This window comes from Diceros bicornis, chromosome 3, assembly GCF_020826845.1.
Source record: "Diceros bicornis minor isolate mBicDic1 chromosome 3, mDicBic1.mat.cur, whole genome shotgun sequence".
NCBI lineage: Eukaryota > Metazoa > Chordata > Mammalia > Perissodactyla > Rhinocerotidae > Diceros > Diceros bicornis.
The window spans coordinates 49,877,653-49,898,101 of record NC_080742.1 but is presented as its reverse complement, the minus strand read 5'-3'; the positions used below and the strand labels follow the sequence as shown (position 1 = coordinate 49,898,101).

At 44.5% G+C, this 20,449-nt stretch overlaps 1 protein-coding gene across 4 annotated transcripts in view; it reads left to right on the top strand.

Annotated features, from left to right (window-relative positions):
• GSDME (gasdermin E) overlaps positions 1-20,449 on the top strand; it is a 117,135-nt gene that overhangs the window by 55,631 nt on the left and 41,055 nt on the right. For 2 of the 4 annotated variants that reach the window (XM_058527319.1, XM_058527331.1), the window contains exons 1-3: positions 2,375-2,422; positions 11,100-11,329; positions 15,640-15,832. In XM_058527319.1, the coding sequence (XP_058383302.1) occupies positions 11,119-11,329; positions 15,640-15,832 (404 nt within the window). In that variant the 5' untranslated portion in view covers positions 2,375-2,422; positions 11,100-11,118. Of the gene's footprint in view, positions 1-2,374; positions 2,423-10,924; positions 10,985-11,099; positions 11,330-15,639; positions 15,833-20,449 lie in introns of those variants that run through there. The other 2 variants (XM_058527328.1, XM_058527323.1) reach the window with 2 other exon arrangements.

Below are 20,449 nucleotides of genomic sequence, written 5' to 3'. Positions count from 1 at the left end.
AGGATGTAGTTATGGCACCCCTGCAGAGCTGGTTTGTTAACATGTTCATTTATATACCCCATTAATGAATTTTATCCATTTTTCCTGATCTTCAGAAGTTGTTTACTCAGTAAGGATCTGGGGATAGAGGAGGGAATAACCAACACCCTGGAGACGTGTTTCAGGAGTTCTGTAACTTGAAACATAGTTTATATAATGGATCTTTTTAAAAGCAAATACTTGCCATCACTGTGACCACCCCAATTTATCTCCTGCAAATTGCTGTTTCCATGCAGCTCCATTTTCTTAAAGGGAATATATCTACAACAGAGTGACGACTGGGGTGCGACGTTTTCTTTTAATTCATTTTTCCTAGTCGGGCTAAAAGTTCCCACCTTGTATTTGTCCGTCTGAAATCTTCAAATATTTTAATAATAATAAGCACAACTGTTAAATACAACAAAACAACAACAAAAAAAACTGTTCAAAATACAACAGAAAAGTGGAGACTCCTCGTGAGGCCTGTGCCAGAATCTTGCTGATGCCCCCGCCATCGACAGGGAGAGTAGCCGTGTTTGTGAGGTGGGGAGGGAATCGCCTTAAACACAATTCATCCCTCCCTCCCACCACACACGGCGTGTTCAAACACTGTGTGGTGGGGTGACTCTTCTTGTGCTTCCTATTTTCTGTTCTGAAGAGTCTGTGTGGGCTAGTGGTTTTAAAAGCTCAGATGGTGTCAAATCATCTGTGTTTAAATCTTGGCTCTGTCCCTTCCCAGCTGGGTGGACTACCCAGCTTGTGCCTCAATTTACTCATTTGTAACTTGGACCTCCAATCTGTTGTGAGGATTAAATGAGTCAATCAATGCATGTAATGTTCTCAGGACCATCCTTGGTGACAGTAAATGGAAAGTGCTATATAAACATTAGCTGCTAATCTTATGACTGTCGTCCTTGGGCATTTAATTGAAAGGCACTGGACAGGACAAAAAGAGTGAAAGAATTTGAAGCCACCGAGTAAGTGTTGCAACAAAAGGCTCATGCCCTCCCAATTGCAAGTGATAACCTATCTAGACAGAGAGCTGGGGCTTGTTGGAGGGAACTTCGTGAACATGCTGTTTATGAGGATGTCCTTAAAGTTAATGGTCTGGGTCAGGAGGCAATAATCCCTGATAACAAGCCAGTCATCACTATATGACGCCTGCTAGGTGCTGGGTATAGTGAACATAACCAAGGAAAGCCCCCGCCCTCACGGAGCTGACATTCCGGGGAAGAGAAGGATAACACATGAGATAAGCGTGATGCATATAGTCTATCAGTTGGTGATCAGTGCAAAGGAAGAAATAGAGCAGAACTAGAAGTGTTCTTGTGGTTGGTGGACTGGCTGTACTTTCAATTTGAATAGTCAGGGAAGGCTTTGCTGAGACAAGCACAAGCAGGTGGAGTAACTGCAATCTAGGAATATACCGCAAGCATATGGGGGCCCAGTGGAAAGCCCTGCCTCTTGCCTGGCCCTATTGAAGGCTGCAACGAAACTCAATACTCCTGAGTTCTCCTAGGGCAGAAACTTCATTTTCTCTGGTTCATTGCTCTCAGCCTAGCAGAGAGCACTGCTCAGAGAAGATAATCCATAATTGTAACTGAAAGGATGTAATGTTCAAGTCATTCAATAAGCAAGCAATTTTTAAGCACTAACCATGCTCAAATTCGCTCATTCGGCATTAACTGAGCACCTATTATGTGAGGGATCCCGCGCTCTGCCCTCAATATGAATTATTAATAAGCGTCAGGACTAAGTGTGGGCACAGTCACACCAAAAAATCCGGATACTCCCAGGCACGGGATCAGGGGATCTCACAGGCTAGAGTGGCCTCGGACTTCCCCAGTGGGACCGCGAAGCCACAGTGCCAGTCCACATCCCACTGCTGGTGGCGGGTCCCGCCCACTTCGAGGAGCAGCGCTTAAATCCCAGGCGCTGGGGGCAGGAGGTGAGGCCTCTTCGAGGAAGGCCGAGCTCGCTCCTCCGGTGAGACCCCGACCTTTCCCCGGTGCGCCCCAGGCCTTGGATCCCGAAAAGTGCGCGGGGACTTTGGCCAAGCCGAGCCCTAGGCGTAAGCGACCCGCTCCGGGGGAGACACACGAAGAAAGCGCACCAGCTCACTCTGGGGCTCCGGCAGGTCTCGGGACAGCCAGCCGTGCTCGGCCCGCCCCGGCTGCAGCTGCGCCTGGCCGGCCGCCCCCGCCCCCGGGCCCCGCTCGCCGCCCGCGCCCGCGCGCGCCCCTCTCCTCCGGCCGCCTCGCCCCGCCTCCGCCGGGCGCGCCCGGTCCCGCAGTCCCGGCCGGCCCCCGCTCCTCCCTCCGAGCCCCCGCCCGGCCCGCGGGGCTCCTCCGACTCCGGCCGGCGCGGGGCGCGCGGCTGCGGGACTGAGGGGCCGGCGCGGGAGGTGAGTGCGGGCGGGCGCGGGCTCCGCTCCGGTCCTGCATGTACCCCGGCGGGCGTCCCGCCGTGGGGGCCGAGTCCGCGTGGCTCTCCCCTCTCTGGACACCCTCCCCTCTGTCCCCGCTAAGGGAGACGAATCGGTCCGCTGCCCGCAGCTGGACAGCTGGTCCCGTCGTCTCCCCCATCCCCAGTCCCCGACCCTAAGCTCACTCCCATCCCCTTCCCATCCCCTCTCCGGCTGCTGCAGGGCGGCTGGTACCTTCTGGCTCCCCCCCTCACCACCCCCTGCCCGTTCCTTTCTTCTTTGTCTTCCGGTTGCTCTCTGGCTGTGCGCAGTCTTTCCCGGCGTGGGGGGCATGTGCGCGTGTGTGCGGGAGAGGAAGGCTCGAGCAGATGTGCATCAGTCTCTCTGGATCGCAACGAGTCCCCATCGGCCTGGGTCCGGGACCCCGGGCCCCGAGCTTGGGGAGGAGGCCAAGGCCCGTGGGTGTCCTCGGCCTGGGGTGGGATGACATCACAGGGGCTCGAGTGGCTTCCTTGGGCCTTAACGTGCGGACCCCAGACCCTATGGGGAGCCGGCTTCCCCTCTGCACCTGAGAGGGAAAGACTAGAGGGCAGCTCTTTCTTAGAAAGGCTTTTGCTGTAGAGAGTCTCCGTTCAAAGGAGTGCATAAGGTGGTGAAAGGGATGGATGTCTTGGGCTCGCTGCCCTCAAGAGGCAGATAGACAGACGGACAGAAGGCGGCGTCGGAGCGGAATGAAAGAAATGCTGTGAGGTCAGAGAAGTCGCTGAGTAAACGTAGAGTCCATTAATCGTTTTCAAAATTCACCACCAAGGAGCTCTGCTTGTAAAGGAAAACAGCCGGGCGAAGTTGAGCCCGGGCAATTAGAGAGATCTGAGAAATGCGGCCCCTGCTCCAGGCTGCTGTCCCTTAGCTGGCCTGCTTCAAGAGGAAGCTTTGTATTTTCTAGAAGTGCTTTTCTTGTTGTTCTTTTTGAACCCTCAAGGGACCAGAGGGTTCTTCTCTGTTCTTAATCAGTTTCTCTAGTTATCCTCTCCACTTGCCAAAATCCCTTGCTGCCCCACCTGGACTCCTTTTTCAAGCTCATGCCTGTCTTGTGACCATCATTTGTTTTTTATTTCACATACTGATTTTTCTTTTAGAAAGAAATGATAGAGTACCTTGTCTTTAATTTGTCTTCTTACTATAAAGCTGAGCTGAAGTACTGGGCTGTAAGCACTGGAGGATGTAAAAGGGTGACACCTCTGTTTTAATTTAATCGACTCAATTTCAGTTTGTTATTTAGAAAACGAAAAATAATCCAAAATGTGCTGAAGTTGTTAACCGTAAGACAAGTACAGCAATGTCTCATTTCCCCAGATAGTGAGGAAATAACGTGTTCCGTTGCCATGCTTTTCACTTCCACCATAACTGAAGTTGACTCTTTCGAGCACAATTTCTTACTTTACAAAACAAATCATATGTAGCCCAAATTAAAAAAAAAAGGAAAACTGACTGGGGAGTCAGCAGAACAGAGTGGTCAGGAGCTCAGGCTTGGGAGGCAGCTCGACCTCCGTTGGAATCGGGGCTCAGCACTAATTCTCTATGTGACATTCGGTGCCCTCCAGTCAAAGACCTCCAGGAACACACTTAATGTTGAACAAGTTGGGTTTGTTGCTTGTTGTGTGAAGGAGACCTCACACCATGGGGAACTGTGGTGTCTCAGTAAGTGGGTGTTATTTTTATTTATTTATTTTTTTTGTGAGGAAGATCAGCCCGGAGCTAACATCGGCCAATCCTCCTCTTTTTGTTGAGGAAGACTGGCCCTGGGCTAACATCCATGCCCATCTTCCTCTTCTTTATATGGGACGCCGCCACAGCGTGGCCTGATAAGCTGTGCATTGGTGCTTGCCCGGGATCCGAACCGGCTAACCCCAGGCGCGCTGCAGGGGAGCACACGCACTTAACTGCTTGCACCACCGTGCCAGCCCCAGTAAGTGGGTGTTAGAAAGGAGTTACAGGATTTGGCCTTGTAGGTGATTTTGGGGACAGTTTAGGGAAATAGGACTTTGCTCTGGATTGGATGCTATCAGAAAGTGGGGGAAATTCTATTGCATATCCTAATAAATCTTGTTAAAAAGGAGAGAAGGCTAGAGTGAGGCTAAACCTGTGGTTGGCCAGCATGCACCAGTCACTCATTAGCCATGGTTGGTGGTGGTAGTTGGGGGTGTTTGGTCATTTTTGTGGTTTGGACCATGTTTCTTTTTTGTCTGTGGTCAGACAAGGTTATGAGAGGTCTTGTTTTTGTCTTGATTTATCATGACCACAGATTGGTCTTGCCTGATGTTGATGTTCTGTGACATTCTTCATGTTCAACACGAGAACGCCAGGCCCGTGCCTAGCAACACCAGGGCTAGCTGATGGTACCAGGCCTACTCCCGGATGTCAAGGCTGCTTCTTTTTTTCTTGTGATCTTGGGCAAGTTACCTAACATCTTTGAACTTCAGTTTCCATGTATGTAAAATGTGGACAATGCCTACTCAGGGTTGTTGTGAAGAGTAAATGAAGAAATGTGTAGAAAGGAGTTTTCCCAATGCCTGGCACACAGCAGGTACTCAGCGTACAGTTGTCCGTCTCTTTAGCTGGTGTATTTGGATGTTGAGGTTTCTCCCCCAGAACTATTCAAGCAGAGGCCCGGTGATCAACCAGAGCTGCTCCAGAGAAGAATCCTGAGTTGGCTATGAGGAAGAGCTGCGTCCTTTCCAACTCAAATATCCGATAATTCTCTAACTGAATCAGTCTTAATAATGGACGCTAGTGATTGTAGTATCTTCTCATGCAATCATTACCTTGGCATCTATTTTTAGGATTCTTTGTTCCCAGGAGCCAGTGGCCCTAGTTGGCCATGTGCTTTTCTGACTTTTTGTTGTTGTCTTGCTTTCTTGGTCTCTTCCTTTGAAGTCTCTTGTCCAGGAGTCTGATTCAAGCTTGTACTCCTTATCACATTTGCTTTGGCTCTCTGAGTTCTACTCTACTTTGAGCTGGGAAGCCACATGGGCAGGTAAGTAGGGACTGTTTGTTAATAGAATTCTTAAGGCCCTGTGTGAGGGCCCAGGATCCATGGTACAGCTGTGAAATGCAGTGAGTTTTTAGGCCATGAGCATTTTGAGCTAGATCTCATGAGGCCATTTTCATCTACTTCCAGGTTAGAGTGTTCTGGAAATTTGAATCTGAAGTCTGACTTCTGGTTAATTGAGACATTATAGTGCTTGTCTGTATTAGGCAACTTGGTTCTAGATCCTTTAGTTGGCCCTGGGCATATTATTTAATCTTTCCTGGCTAGACAGTGACTTTAGGTGTTTGAGGATGGTATGACAGCTTATTGTCTCCTGATGCCACAACTCTATTGTATTAAATTTCTAGCCTATATTTTGGCTCATCTCTCTATTATATCAAAAGTTCCTAGGAATAAAGGAAAAAAAAAATGAAACAATAGAAAATGGGCCAAGGACACAAACAGTTAAGAGAAGAAATACAAAAAGACTTTAAACAAAACATGCTTGGTGGCACTTATATTAAATAACATAATCTAAAACTATACTGAGATACTGTTTCTCACCTATGAGACTGACAGAAATACAAAAGTTTGATAACACACTCTGTTGCTGAGCCTGATACTTTCATACCTTATTGGTGAGACTGCAAAATGGTACAACTTATAAATTATAGATGCTTTTACCCATTGATCTAGTAATCCCTCTTCTAGCAATCTCCCTTCGGGTACTCTTGCCTGTGTGTGAAGAAGACATACAATCAGGAGTATTTAGTGTGGCATTTTTATAATAACAAAAATTTAGAAATAACCCAAGTGATCAGCAATATGAGACAGGTTAAATAAACGATGGTACATGATGGAGTGATGTACCATCATGATGGAGTATTATGCTGCTATAAAGAAGAAGGCCCTAACGTGGAAAGATCTCCAGGGTATATTGTTACAAGACAAAAAGCAAGGTGTAGAACAGTGTGCAGACTCCTGTTTACTTATATTTGTATCAGGAAATGTGAAGATAATATACCTGAAGGGGAGAGGGGTGAAAGGGTAGTTGGGACCTGGATAGGAATGGGATTTCTTTTTTTTTTTTTTTGTGAGGAAGCCCTGAGCTAACATCCCATGCCAATCCTCCCTGGAAGACCGACCCTGGGCTAACATCTGTGCCCATCTTCCTCTACTTTACATGGGATGCCACCACAGCATGGCTTGACAAGCCGTGCGTTGGTGTACGCCCGGGATCCGGGAACCTGTGAACCCTGGGCCGCCACAGTGGTGCGCGTGCACTTAACTGCTGCGCCACCGGGCCGGCCCAGGAATGGGATTTCTTGGTGTATATCTTTTTACGTAGTTTAGATATTTGAGCCATGTGAATGTATTATATATTCAAACATAATAATAAAAAAGAAACCTCTAATTTTAACTTCACAAGGAGAATATTCTCAAAGAGTTCATCGATTAAATAAGCCTGATTTTAATAAAGACCTACAAAGCAATGGCCACCTCCATTAACTCTTCCTAAAGCAACCTACATTGTCAAGGAGGCAAATTGACTGTGTTTGATGTTAGATTGAAAAAAAATTAAAAATTAATTTAGGCGTTTCCTTTTTTCATTCTCTAACCCCTTTGGGGAGGACTGATGTCATTACTAAGGCTGTGCTGCCCACAACAGATGGGTTTTGTTATGTTTTGTTTTGTTTTTTAATGGCCAGCCTGATTTGGCTTCTTGAGAAACCTGTTTGATCTGAAGGCAAGTTAGTGAATTCCCTTTCAGGCTGTCGCAGAAAAGAATAGAAACCATAAAAGTAGAGATCCTGACACCAAAGGTAAACTGAGGCAGATTCTGCTGCTGCTCTTCTCTTGGACAAGCAGGGTGAATTCCCACAGGTCGTTGGGGAGACTTTATTTTGTTCCGAGTTCTTTCCCTGTGTTTGGCGCAATAAATCTTGCACCTTATCCTGGATACATTCTCAGCAGTTACTCTCTTATTGTCCCCAGCAATCTGCTTCCTCCCGAATTCCCTCTTGGTAACTGGCATTTCCATCTCATCAGCCAACCCACACCTGAGATTCCTGGAGGCCATCTTAGGGAGTCTCCTCTGTTTCACCACCGTCTTTGCATCCAACCGGAGTTCTGAGGAAACCACCAAACCAGCATCTTTTCTATCCTTATGCCACCAACATAGTGCGGCGGCATCCTTTGTTGTCCATCTCTAATCTTGTTGCCTTCCAGCCAGTTTCCTATTTTGCTTCCAGAAGATCTTTCTAAGTGACCCCTCTGATCACATTGCTCCCTGTACAACCCCTCTGATGGCTCCTGCTGCCCTGGCCCCTAACGGGAGGCATGGACTTCCAGGATCTGGACCGAGGCCTCCTCATCCTTGTCTTTTGCCCTTCCTCACTCTAGAACCCTGCACTCCAGTGCAGGAACCAATCCCAGAGCTTGAAAAGCAATTCCAGCTCTGTCAAAGAAGAGGCGATGGCATCTCAACATAAAACGATGTCTCCTGGACATCACGAGCTTGGTGGTCACAGATCTTGCCTTGCACAGTCTTCCCTACCCGTCCACCACCTCCTGCAAATGCTGGGCTTTTATAATTGCTGCTCCTCTGCTAGAGCACTGTCACAGTGCTCCTTTGCCTGCTTACTTCTACTTGGCCCACAAAATGCAGTGTGGTTGCTGCCTACTTCCAAATGACTTCTCTGACCCTGTGCTTCTCTCCAGTTGATTTAGGTGTCTTTTACTTGGTTCCTTCCTTGTAGCAAACGGTGTCAATATCTAGCATAAAACTTAGCTGTTTATTTCTCCATCTAGTAGCTCATTAAGGAGAGAGACTACTTTTTGTCTCTGTATCCTAAGTGCTTAAACACGGTACCTGGGAATACTAGGTACTTAAGAGTAATTAATAAACGATGCAATAAATGTTTTGATAAATGGATAAATGAGCGCTCCATTGCATGCAAGATCCTTATGCTCAGTACAGTGAGAGATTAGTTAGAGATGAGAGCTTGAGTGTACTTAGTTTTCCTTCTTTGCAGTTCAGTGTTTATCAGAGAGGAACTTTTTGTGTATTTTAGAATCCCTCCCTTAAATGTTCATTCTTTTTTTTTATTTTTATTTTTTTGGGGAGAGAGATTAGCCCTGAGCTAACATCCATTGCCAATCTTCCTCCTTCTGCTGAGGAAGATTGGCCCTGAGCTAACATCTGTGCCTATCCTCCTCTATTTTGTATATAGGACGCCGCCACAGCATGGCTTGATGAGTGGTGCCTAGGTCTGTGCCTGGGATCCAACCTGTGAACCCTGGGCTGCCAAAGCGGAGCACTCAAACTTAACCACTACACCACTGGGCCTGCCCCTAAATGTTCATTCTTATTGTTAATATACAAGGACAGGGTTAGGTAGCTACACAATAATCTAAGACAAGGTACTTTAGAGAAGATGGTGATAGGTAAGACAAATATTTTCTGATGCCCTAGAGGAGAGTCATGTTAAAGAAAGTAGGTTGAACTAGTTAACATATAGGGTTACTCTCAGCTCTCAAATTCTATGATTTTATGATCCATGTGACTGCCAGACACCAGGGTACAAATACAAACAAAACATAGTTCTTGTCCGTTAGACATTTTAACCTTTGACTGTGGATAGTTTAAAAAAAATTTTATTTCTATTTGTGCTTTGTTTTGAGTAATAATGATTATATGTGTGTGTTTGTGTGTACACATATGTATATGTTCATGTATATATATATTTGGCTATGTGCAGTTTATGTATTGTGAATTGTTTATAACCTTTACCCATGTTTCTACTACAGTATTTTAAGAACTTGATTTGTTAAAGTTTTTTTTTTGTGTGTGAGAAAGATTGGCCCTGAGCTAACATCTGCCAATCCTCCTCTTTTTTGTTGAGGAAGACTGGCCCTGGGCTAACATCCATGCCCATCTTCCTCCACTTTATATGGGATGTCGCCACAGCATGGCTTGGCCAAGCGGTGCATTGGTGCATGCCCAGGACCTGAACCAGCGAACCCCGGGCTGCTGCAGCGGAGTGTGCGCACTTAACCACTTGCGCCACCAGGCCAGCCCCTGTTAGTTTTTTTATATATTAAGTATGCTAGTTCTTTGTTATAAATATTACAAGTATTTTCTCAATTTGACATTTGCCTTCGTAAAAGCCTTTCTCATCCTACAATTGGACAAATATTTGTCTATTTTTTTCTAGTAATGTTATGGTTTAATTTTTCCTCGAAAACCCCTCTAATCCATTGAGAATTTGCTCTCATGTATGGCATGAGATAGAGATCTGACTTGAATTTTTCCACATGATTGGCCAGTTGTTCTAACACCATTTATTGAATAGTCTATACTTCTTCCACTGAATAGAGTACTTTTTTTTTATTTTTTTATTTTTTAATTTATTTTTTCCCCCAAAGCCCCAGTAGATAGTTGTATGTCATAGTTGCACATCCCTCTAGTTGCTGTATGTGGGACGTGGCCTCAGCATGGCTGGAGAAGCGGTGCGTCGGTGCGCGCCCGGGATCCGAACCCAGGCCGCCAGCAGCGGAGCACGCACACTTAACCGCTAAGCCACGGGGCCGGCCCCTGAATACAGTACTTTTATATCCAGTGTGTCTCTTTCTTCTTTTTCCCTCCAGCTGATGAGTGACTAGCCTTCATTTCTGGGTTAAAAAGTAGTAGCTAGTTACTTTCCATTTATGAATAGGGGAAATAACACAGTGTAGGGAAAAATCATATTTGACCCTTCAGAGAAGTGGTCATAAGTAAGATACAAATTGTGGTAGTCAGTGTGTTGTTCAACAAATATTCCTAGGTCTGTACCTTCCTGATACTTGGTAGGATTATATTTCTTGACCATTATGATTGGCTGAGGCCGTGTGACTAGTTCTGACAAATTGTGAGTGGACATGATGTTTGTCAGTTTTGGGCCAGAGCATTTAATTGTTGGTGTTAGACTTTCCAGAACTCTCTTTCCTGTTGGATGATGGCTGACAATGTTCAAGATGGTGGCTGCCCCTTCAGTCTGGATCCCTGAATGACTATGATGAGCAAAGCTCTCCTGTCCTCCTGTATTGGCATGTAGTGTAATGAATAAATAAACTTTTTTTTTTTTTTTTGTGAGGAAGATCAGCCCTAAGGTAACATCCATGCCAATCCTCCTCTTTTTGCTGAGGAAGACTGGCCCTGGGCTAACATCCATGCCCATCCTCCTCTACTTTATAAGGGACGCTGCCACAGCATGGCCTGACAAGCGGTGCATCGGTGCGCACCCAGGATCCAAACCCGGGCCGCCAGCAGCGGAGCGTGCGCACTTAACCGCTATGCCATGAGGCAGGCCCTGATAAATAAACTTTATTGTTATAAGCCACTGGGATTTGGAAGTTATTTGTTTCTGAAGCATAATCTAGACTATCCTGACTTATATTCTCTTTCAGTATTTCAGTGTGATTTCTTTGACATCAACTGAACTCAAACTAAAGGCTTTTCTAGGAAGGAGGTATTCTTTCATGTATACTGATTAATACTAGTGAGAAATAAGAATAATTTTAGAAAAAAGTCATGAAATAATAACTTCTTATTTAATTTTGGGGTAACTTTATTTTTTTTTTCAGGTAATCTAGAGCTCTCAAAATGTTTGCCAAAGCAACAAGAAATTTTCTTAGAGAAGTCGATGCTGGTGGTGATCTGATTGCAGTATCAAACTTGAATGACTCTGATAAGTCACAACTTCTAAGTCTGGTGACAAAAAAAAAGAGATTCTGGTGCTGGCAGAGACCCAAATACCAGTTTTTATCTGTCACCCTTGGAGATGTACTCACAGAAGACCAATTTCTGAGTCCAGGTATGTTTCTTTGGGTATATTCTACAATTAGTCCCACAGCAAAAGGTGATTCTTCTTCTAGACACATGTTGTCTTGAGTGATTATAAGGTGATATCTTATAATGAATTCTCCTGTTTGTTTGCTTACTGTCTTGTAAACATATCCTTTCTTAAAATGAACAAAATTCTGCAGGCCTAATATGAAAAGTTATAGCTTAATCTTTAATAAAATAATATTGCAGTTTTTGGTCTAAATGTAAGACATGCCCGTTGTAGGTGTTGTGTCTGGTCAGCGTAAGTGGGATGGATCTGCTACCAAAAATTGGTTCGATGTTGAGGTTGATGCCACATGTCCCTCAGGAGGGTGTGAAAAGTTTTATTACTTACATAAATGAAGCTTTCTGGGAAGAGCAGGGCAGGGTCCCAAGCTGGTCCAAAAATAGCTAAGGGAAGGAGGGAAAAGGAGATGGGTTCAGTTTTTATTGTGATTAGCAGGTAGGGTGAGCATTCTGCAACGTGGGCTGGGGCCTGCGAGGTTTGAACTTCCTGCTGGTGCCAGTGGAGGGAGCGCCTGGGTTTTCTTACCAGCTTGCCCAGATGTGTAACAGAAATGGAAGAGGGAGTGGTGGGCTTAAGCTGTCAGCAGTCAAACATCAAAAATGGAATCAGACTCATTATTGCAGAAGAGTATTTATAAAATATAGAAAGGCATGAAGAAAATAAATCAACAAAAATTCCACCAAGTGTTCCCATTAATACTTGGATGTAGTCTTTTTTCTCTGCATCTAATTTTTTAAAAACAAAATTGGAAACATACTATGTATAACTTTTCTATATTCCTTATTTATTTTTTATTTAACCTTGTATAAGTTTTTCTTCATAGGTTTAAATATTTTTATTTATTTATTTATTTATTTATTTATTTATTTATTTTTGTGAGGAAGATCAGCCCTGAGCTAACATCCATGCTAATCCTCCTCTTTTTGCTGAGGAAGACCAGCTCTGAGCTAACATCTATTGCCAATCCTCCTCCTTTTTTTCCCCAAAGCCCCAGTAGATAGTTGTATGTCATAGTTGTACATCCTTCTAGTTGCTGTATGTGGGACGCCGCCTCAGCATGGCTGGAGAAGCAGTGCGTCGGTGCGCGCCCGGGATCCGAACCCGGGCCACCAGCAGCACAGCACGCACACTTAACCGCTAAGCCATGGGGCAGGCCCGGTTTAAATATTTTTTAATACTGTTTTCAACAAACACATAATATTCCTTTGTGTGTATGCACCTTAATTTGCTTAACCATTTCAATTTAGTACATAATAATTAAGGCTGCAATGAACATTTTTGTCTGAATTTTTATTGTTGTTTTTGTTTTTGCTTTAAGCCATTACTTCAGCATAGACTCTTAAAGATAGTCATACTGGACCAGAGGTGGGGAACTTTTTGAGGACTTTTGGTACTCATTCCTACACTACTTTTTGGAACATGGTGATATATGAAAGTATCATCAGCTCTTAATTATTGGACTAAATGATGTCTGAGTCCTCTTTCAGCTCTGAAGTTCTCTAATCTAGTGACTGCATCTCTATTAAAGGGGAAAAGAGATAGAGGAGATAATTTGAGTTTACAAATAGTCTCCAGACTGTCTTCCAGATCAGCATTCTAGCCTGTGCTTTCTTCAACCAAGCTCCTTATCAGGGCTGTCAAGCAATGGACAAATGAATTGATATTAATTTTATTTCATTTTTGTCCTGGATTTCTGGTAGAACTCCTATCGAGTGGTGAAATAACTAAATATGAGCAGGGGCAAGAGAAAAAAATGCGCAGAATAGACCATGGACCCCTGAGTAAATGAATTCTCCCTGCTCTGTGCTGTTGAAGTGCCTCTTTTGTGGTGTCCTGAAAGATCACGAAGACTCGCATTAGATGGCTGAGGCCAGCTGTAGTCACTGCAGATGGAAAAGTCCCAGATATGCTAATCGTCTGAGGCCAGAGCTCACCCCTGGTTCTGTGTCCTGTTGGTGTTAGGCTGTGATGAGGGGTGTCCTCTACTTTGTCTGCTGACCAGATTCAGGATACTTCACTTGTGTTATTTTTTTGCCATTCGCAACAACACTGGTGTGTTTGCGTTGCCCAGGGATGCAAAGGTTGGAGGGGTGACTTGATGGCGGCAGTCCCAGTGATCACCTGTTGGTTCCCTCACTTTCTCCCTTCCACCAGCAGCAGTTCATGATGCAGAAGTGTGCACAAATGACATTTTTTTTTGGAGGTGTGTCTAGAGTGGCTTTTTGGAATATACAGACAGTCTTGATCGTCCCCACCTGCTATGGGGTCCAGTTTTTGGGACAGAGTTTCCAGGTGTGGTAATGAGCCTCATTAAGAACAGAACTGTGGGGGCCGGCCCCGTGGCGTAGCGGTTAAGTACATGCCCTCTGCTGTTGGCGGCCTGGGTTTGGACCCCGGGCGCCACTGACGCACTGCTTGTCAGGCCATGCTGTGGCGGCGTCCCACATAAAGTGGGGGAAGATCAGCACAGATGTTAGCCCAGGGCCAGTCTTCCTCAGCAAAAAGAGGAGGATTGGCATGGATGTTAGCTCAGGGCTGATCTTCCTCACAAAAAAAAAAAAAAAAAGAACAGAACTGTGACCTGAAGATAGAATTTCTGTGTAGCACTTTGTACAACCTAGGACTGACCTGTTTATCAGAAAATGCCGTTGCTCTGGGCCTAAACCCAGTGGATAGATTGAGCACTTGCTGTGTGCCAGGCTCTGTATTACATGCTGTGCATAACATCAGCTTGTAACAGAACCCATCAGGTGGGTATTATTAATTATCTCCAAATTACATATGACAAGCCCGAGGTTCAGGGAGATGGATGTTACCTAAGTTCTTCCAACTAGGAATATTAGGGTAGTGATAAAATCTTGAGCTCTTGACAACTGCTCTATGCTGCTTCCCAGAGCATTTCCCAGAGTGTTTGTATTCCATGAGATGTGACAGGAAAAGGCTTTAAAGTGGGGACATTTTCACAGCTTTCTCATTTTTGGTTGTGGTGGTAGAGATGATTTCCTGCTTTGTCAATTGCAAAGTTAATGACTGGTGGTTAGTTTTCATTAACCCTTGTAGAGGAATGGGTTTTCTAGACTGGAGTGAAAGAAATACAGGTGTTGGGAGCAGTGAGTGGATGGAAAGAAGCCTTCAGACTCCAGTTGGATTTGAATCCCTTATGAAGCACAACCAGGAACTCAGGAGAGCCTTGGGGCAGGGAAATGGAAAAGGCCAAGTGTGAAGTTCCTAAGAGACTCTAAATGTAGAGTGGTGTGATGATGACTGAGACTATTTTTATGGTGGTATTTGGTTGGATTAAAAGTGAGAATAGTAAGAATCTGGAGACATGAGAAGCTTGGCAGATCAGGTATGAGATCCTCAGATATTTATCTTTAGTGTTCAGATAAAAAGGGCAGATCTCGAAGACAATCTGATCGCAATCACCTGGATATGACCAGATGAGGAACACGGCAATTCCCAGGGGACTTGATTGAAGCTGGGACACTGGGTAGGTGATGGCATCTTCCATAGTGTCTGGGAAGCCAGGAAAGAAGAATGGAGAGTCTGGAGCTTTGTGTGTTCCAGGATGGTATTTGAGGGAGGGAGGAAGGGCATGCCCACTGACTTTATCGGGAAGATAGAGCTAAGGAATTCCGTGATGAGGAATTGAATGCCTGGGTAGAGGTTAGGTATGAACAGATAAGTATGGGAAGGGAATTATTTGCATGGAGATGGTAAGAAGGTCAGGGGAATGGTGGGTGGGAAGGGAAGATGCCCAAGGACAGGGGCAGGTGGCCAACCTGCCAGATACCAAGGCAGGTCACTCGAGTGTGCATTCTGAGCTGGGGCTGCTATTTACTCTCTGCTTAGGTGTCATCCTCATCTAGTCCCTTTATAGTCTTCACCCTGGAAAAGCACACATTTAAAATATTCTGTTTCTTTACCTGGATAGTGGTTAAACAGATGTTTGCTTTAAAATTATTTGTTCAACTCTACAGATACTTTTTGTGCACTTGTCTATGTATGTATAAATTGGAATTGAAAGATGAAAAAGCTGAAAAGCACCCACGAGAGCCCCACCACCAGTTCACACCATGCTCTCAGTGAGCACCCAGTGTGCTGGCTCCATTTTCCTTTGCCCACACACACAGCATGGCTGCCAGCTTTCCATTCTAAGTGCAAGCCTCATGTTGCCCACGGATCTCCACAGGCTGAGAAAGCTAGGTGACCTAAGGCACAGAAACAGCTGTATCATCATCCGATTCCTTTGCATGTGTCATTCACTCCAGTGGTCGTGGATTCGGACTTTGTGAAATACGAGGGCAAGTTTGAAAACCATGTGAGTGGGACCGTCAAGACGGCACTGGGGAAGGTCAAGCTGAATGTTGGAGGCAAAGGCCTCAGGGAGAGTCAGTCTTCGTTTGGAACCCTGAGGAAGCAGGAGGTGAACTTGCAGCAGCTCATCAGAGATTCCGTGGAGAGGTAATCAGAATTCTATTTGGCATTTTGGATTTTGACACGTCTCACATTTAAAGGTTGTTCAGTTGGACCCCTGTTAAAAGAGTGACAGACGGGAATTTGGCCAATCAATAAACATTATTGAATGCCTGTTGTGCTGAAACTTTAGGAGGACTTCATCGATTAGTCTGTAATTTCTTGACTGTTCTTAGCCTGAGAGTGGAGACTTGGGAAGCACTTTAAAAGGATGTTATTTCTGGCAAATATGTACTTTTTCTCAATCTTATGATTTATAAAATGCCAACAGTGAGAATGCTCTGTCCTACATTTTTGAATATTAATATCAGAAGTAGGAAAATCATAACCCCCGCTAGCCCTTAATAATTTTCTGTTTAGAAGAGAGCAAGTGAGGGGCTTTGAGGGAAGAGTTGGTTTCCAGCTTGGAAGTCTTGAAGAAAACCCCACATTTGTTCATTGTTTAGCTTTCAGTAAATAAATTTTACCCCAGTATAACTTCTCATTATTTTTACCTTATGTTTATTCAACATTCAATGAATAGTTGTGTTGAGTGCCTACTATGTACCATGTCCTGTTCTACGTGCTGGGGATGCTACAGTGAACAAAATGCCAACATTTCTGCCCTATATTCTAGTGGGGAGAGACACAAAATGTACAATTAAGTAAAATATATAGTAGGTTGATGGGGATTGATGAAATGGAGAAAAATATAGCAGAGAGGGCAGTATAGGTCATGCCAGGAATGGGGATGATTTGAAAAAGTGGCCAGAGAAGGCATCCTGGAGAAGTTGGCACTGGAGCCAAGACCTGAAGTTGGGGAGAGAGCGAGCATAGGGGTGTCCTGGGCAAGAGTGTTGGAGGCAGAGGCCAGTGTGGCTGAAGCTGTGTAGGCTAGGCAAGAGGAGGTGACATCAGAGGGGCTAAAAGGAGTGGCAGGTCCTGTAGGACGTTGTAGGCCACTGGAGAGACTTTAACTCTTACTTGGAGAGAGATGGGAAGCCATCAGAAGACTTTGAGCAAGGAAGTGCATGATCTGCCTTATGTTTTAGAATGATCATTCTGGCTGCTGGGTTGAGAAGAGACTGGGTTGGTGGAAGCGGAGGCCAATTGAGAGGTTATTGCAATAATCCTGACAAGAGATGGTATTTCAGTTTGTGCAGTAATGTCTGTGCATTTTCATGTGTAATTATATCACCTTTTTTCTTTTAAAACAGAAAATGCGAATCCAAATAAGTTGAGAGAAAACTCACTTGTGTTTAAGTATGGGTAGCTTATCTCCCCTTTTCCCATGTTCTTAGGATTATATGAAATATAAAATACGCTTGCTCATCGAACGAAATTATGTTAAAAAAATTATGAGTAAAAGATATCATAAAACTCATGTATCAAGCATTTGGAGGATGGATTTTGTATAAACATTGAGGATGCTTGGGCAACTGTAGTCTTCAAAACCCATTCACCTCTCTACTAACCTCTGATGCTTAATGGACTTGGAAGATCCTGGCTGTTATTTGACTATGGCCTTTTGGCACTCTCTTGGACTCCAGGACTCCAATGAATTAAGACTCTGGCGGGAATTCCCTCTTGTCAGAGAACTTTAAGCTCGTTATGGTGACACCAGGTGGAAGCGATAGCCACCTGTTTCTCTGAGAGTCATGATCTTAATTTTCCTTCCTCTACTGCTTTTCTTCTTTGCTAGAGAGGCATTTTCCTTCTCTACTGTAATACTTGAGACATATTAGACAAATATTTGTTGTCTATCTGAAAATAAAACTGAATTGGGTGTCCTGCATTTTTATTTGCTAAGTGTGGCAAATAAGGGGGAAGAGGGACAGGAGGGCTGGGAGTGTCCAGGGGCCTCTGTTCCCTCAGTCTTCAGACAGCCCTCTATAGCTTAGCCTTATTTTGCAGTCTTGTTATTTCTATTTCAAGAACCACCGTTTGGCAATGCTCTGTAATCACATTTCTCGATATAAGATTTTCAAACACTCTTCATGATTCAGGTATAGAAGATAGTGCCAACAGGAAGCATATGGGGAGAAGTCAGTGAGCAGAGATGGGGGAAAACATTCTGAAGAGAAAGAAGCCAAGGCCGCAGTTATAAGTTGAGGAACAGGGAGAGAGGGAGAGGAAGGAAATGAACATCCCCTGAGCACCTACTGTGTGTCAGACACTTTATAGACGTCATCTCATTTACTCTGCACGGCCGTCTCCTTTTACATTTGAGGAGCTAAGGCTCAGGGAGGAGAAGTGACTTGTTCTCGGTCCCAGAGCTCAATCTGGGTGCTGAAGCTGGGATTCAACCCAGTATTTTCTGGCACCAAAGCTCCTGTTCTTTTCTCTAAATCATTCTTGAAGCAACTGTGAAGCAAAGAAACTGGCTGAGATAAAAGTAGTTAAAATTACAGAACAGAATGTAAAGGCAGAGCATGAATCTGGGTCCCCAGTGAGGCTACCCGGGGAGTGGACAGTGGACTAGGTGCTGCCCTGAGCAAGTGCACGTGAACAGCTAGGCCTGTCCACCTGGAGGGCCCCGCACACGGGGATGAGATCAGCTTGGGAGGGTATTCAGAAATCCTGTTCATTGTAGAGGTGATGGGGAAGGGATGGCCAGGCGAGGGGCAAGGGGGCTACCAGGAACATGATAAAGAACAAATTTAAAGTTTAGAAATGGAAGAGGTGTCTTATCCCAGAGCCATGTCTTCCTTGTTCTGTTGCTAAGAGTAAAGGTGAGCTATAGGGGAGGGGAGGAAAGACTCTCTGATCACGGGATGGAGATCATGTAAAGCTAATGTTCTTGTTGTTTCACTCTGGAGTAATAAATTCTTATTGTCTGCCTGTCTTTGGTCTCCCACAACATCATCGGATTGATAAGATACTGTTTGATACACACATGGCCCGGGAGTAGTAATTAGTAGTGCTTAAATACTGTGAATTCTTGAGTGCTTATTTGCAGTCAGTCATTTTTATTTCAAGTCATTTAAATAAGTTGTCATCTGTATACAAGTTATTTTAGCTTTCAGAATTCAGAGTATTACCTTTATTGTCCCCGAGATGTGTGCACATCTCAAAAACAAACTTCATCTATCCTTGAAAAAACAAGTGCCTGTATATGTAACATTTATCTAGCATTGTTGGTACGAAAGCGATCCACAGGAATAAACCTTCGCACCTGGAGCTGACCCCTTCGAGTGAGAGCTCTATGTTTATCTTAAAACATTCTTGATGGAAACCATGCTAAGATATATCATGTACTTCTTTTTTTTTTAATGGAGAATAACACATTTATTGATATCTTTTTATAATGACTGAGATTCATGTTTTATTATTCTTTTTTTTTTTTTGTGAGGAAGATCGGCGCTGAGCTAACATCTGCCAATCCTCCTCTTTTTGCTGAGGAAGACTGGCCCTGGGCTAACATCCATGCCCATCTTCCTCTACTTTATATGGGACGCCGCCACAGCATGGCTCGACAAGCGGTGTGTCCGTGCGCGCCCAGGATCCAAACCGGCGAACCCCGGGCCACTGCAGCGGAGTACGCGCACTTAACTGCTTGTGCCACCGGGCCGGCCCCCTCATGTTTTATTCTTAAGAGCAAATATTATTTTGTAATAAACTCTTTAGTTTTTCTGCCTTGTCTTCCATTGTCAGCTGCCATTTGTTACTGCCTTAAGTACAACTGCCACACCCCACCCCACCTCTGCCACTCATTTGTTGCTTCTAATCTCCTATGGTCAGGGAATTGTATTCCTGGTCAGTAGCTTCTGTAGATTTGGTATGTCACTTCTGCCCCTCGCCTCAGTTTCCTCAGCTGTAGGTGAAATAGTTGGACTAGATGATCTTCGAGGGTTTTCTCCTGGCTAAATGTCAGAAGTCAGGGGACTCCAGAATGCACGCATTGGCCCCTTCCCCTTGAGTTCAGGGCCTTGGTTTCAGCTGGTTCCAGAGATGGCGCCATTTTGTGCTTTCCTGGCTGTTCAGGCGTTGAAGTGGGTGTTACCATACAGGCAGATCCCACTGTCATTCTTTGTCATATTGTAAAGCAAATTTTGGTAAAACGGATTACATTTTTCTATGCATACGTGATAATTAGAAGTTTAGTTCTTCATTAAGAATTCCAACTTATAAATTATATGAAACTAATACATCATGCAAGCAATGGTATGGCAATGATAAACCTTCATAATTATTTAAAATATTTTAAAATTACGCCTAAAGTCTTATATCTAAATACTTCCAAAGTTTACAAGTTTTACATGCAAGAAAAACTTTTAAATGCTACTGTTTATTATGGCCCCCATTTGATCTCTCTAGAGTTACTGCAGTAGCTCTCATGAGTACTCTTTCAATGTGCCATCCACTCTTACTTTATTTAGTTGTTGTTTGAGGGGAGGGATTTGAGGGCCCATGTCTTTCTTAAAAAAGCCATGCAGCGAAGTTGGAACTGGTCTTGTTTTCTACTTGATAAATTTCCCTGTGGCCCGCAGAGGGTTTGAAAATCATTCCATTTGTCTTTGTGCTCGGCTCAGTGCTGGCCTCATTATTTTTAGTAAATAGAGTTTTTGCCTAACAATTTAAAGACCTCTGGCCACATGTTCTTGGAGAACAAGAGTTTCCTGAATC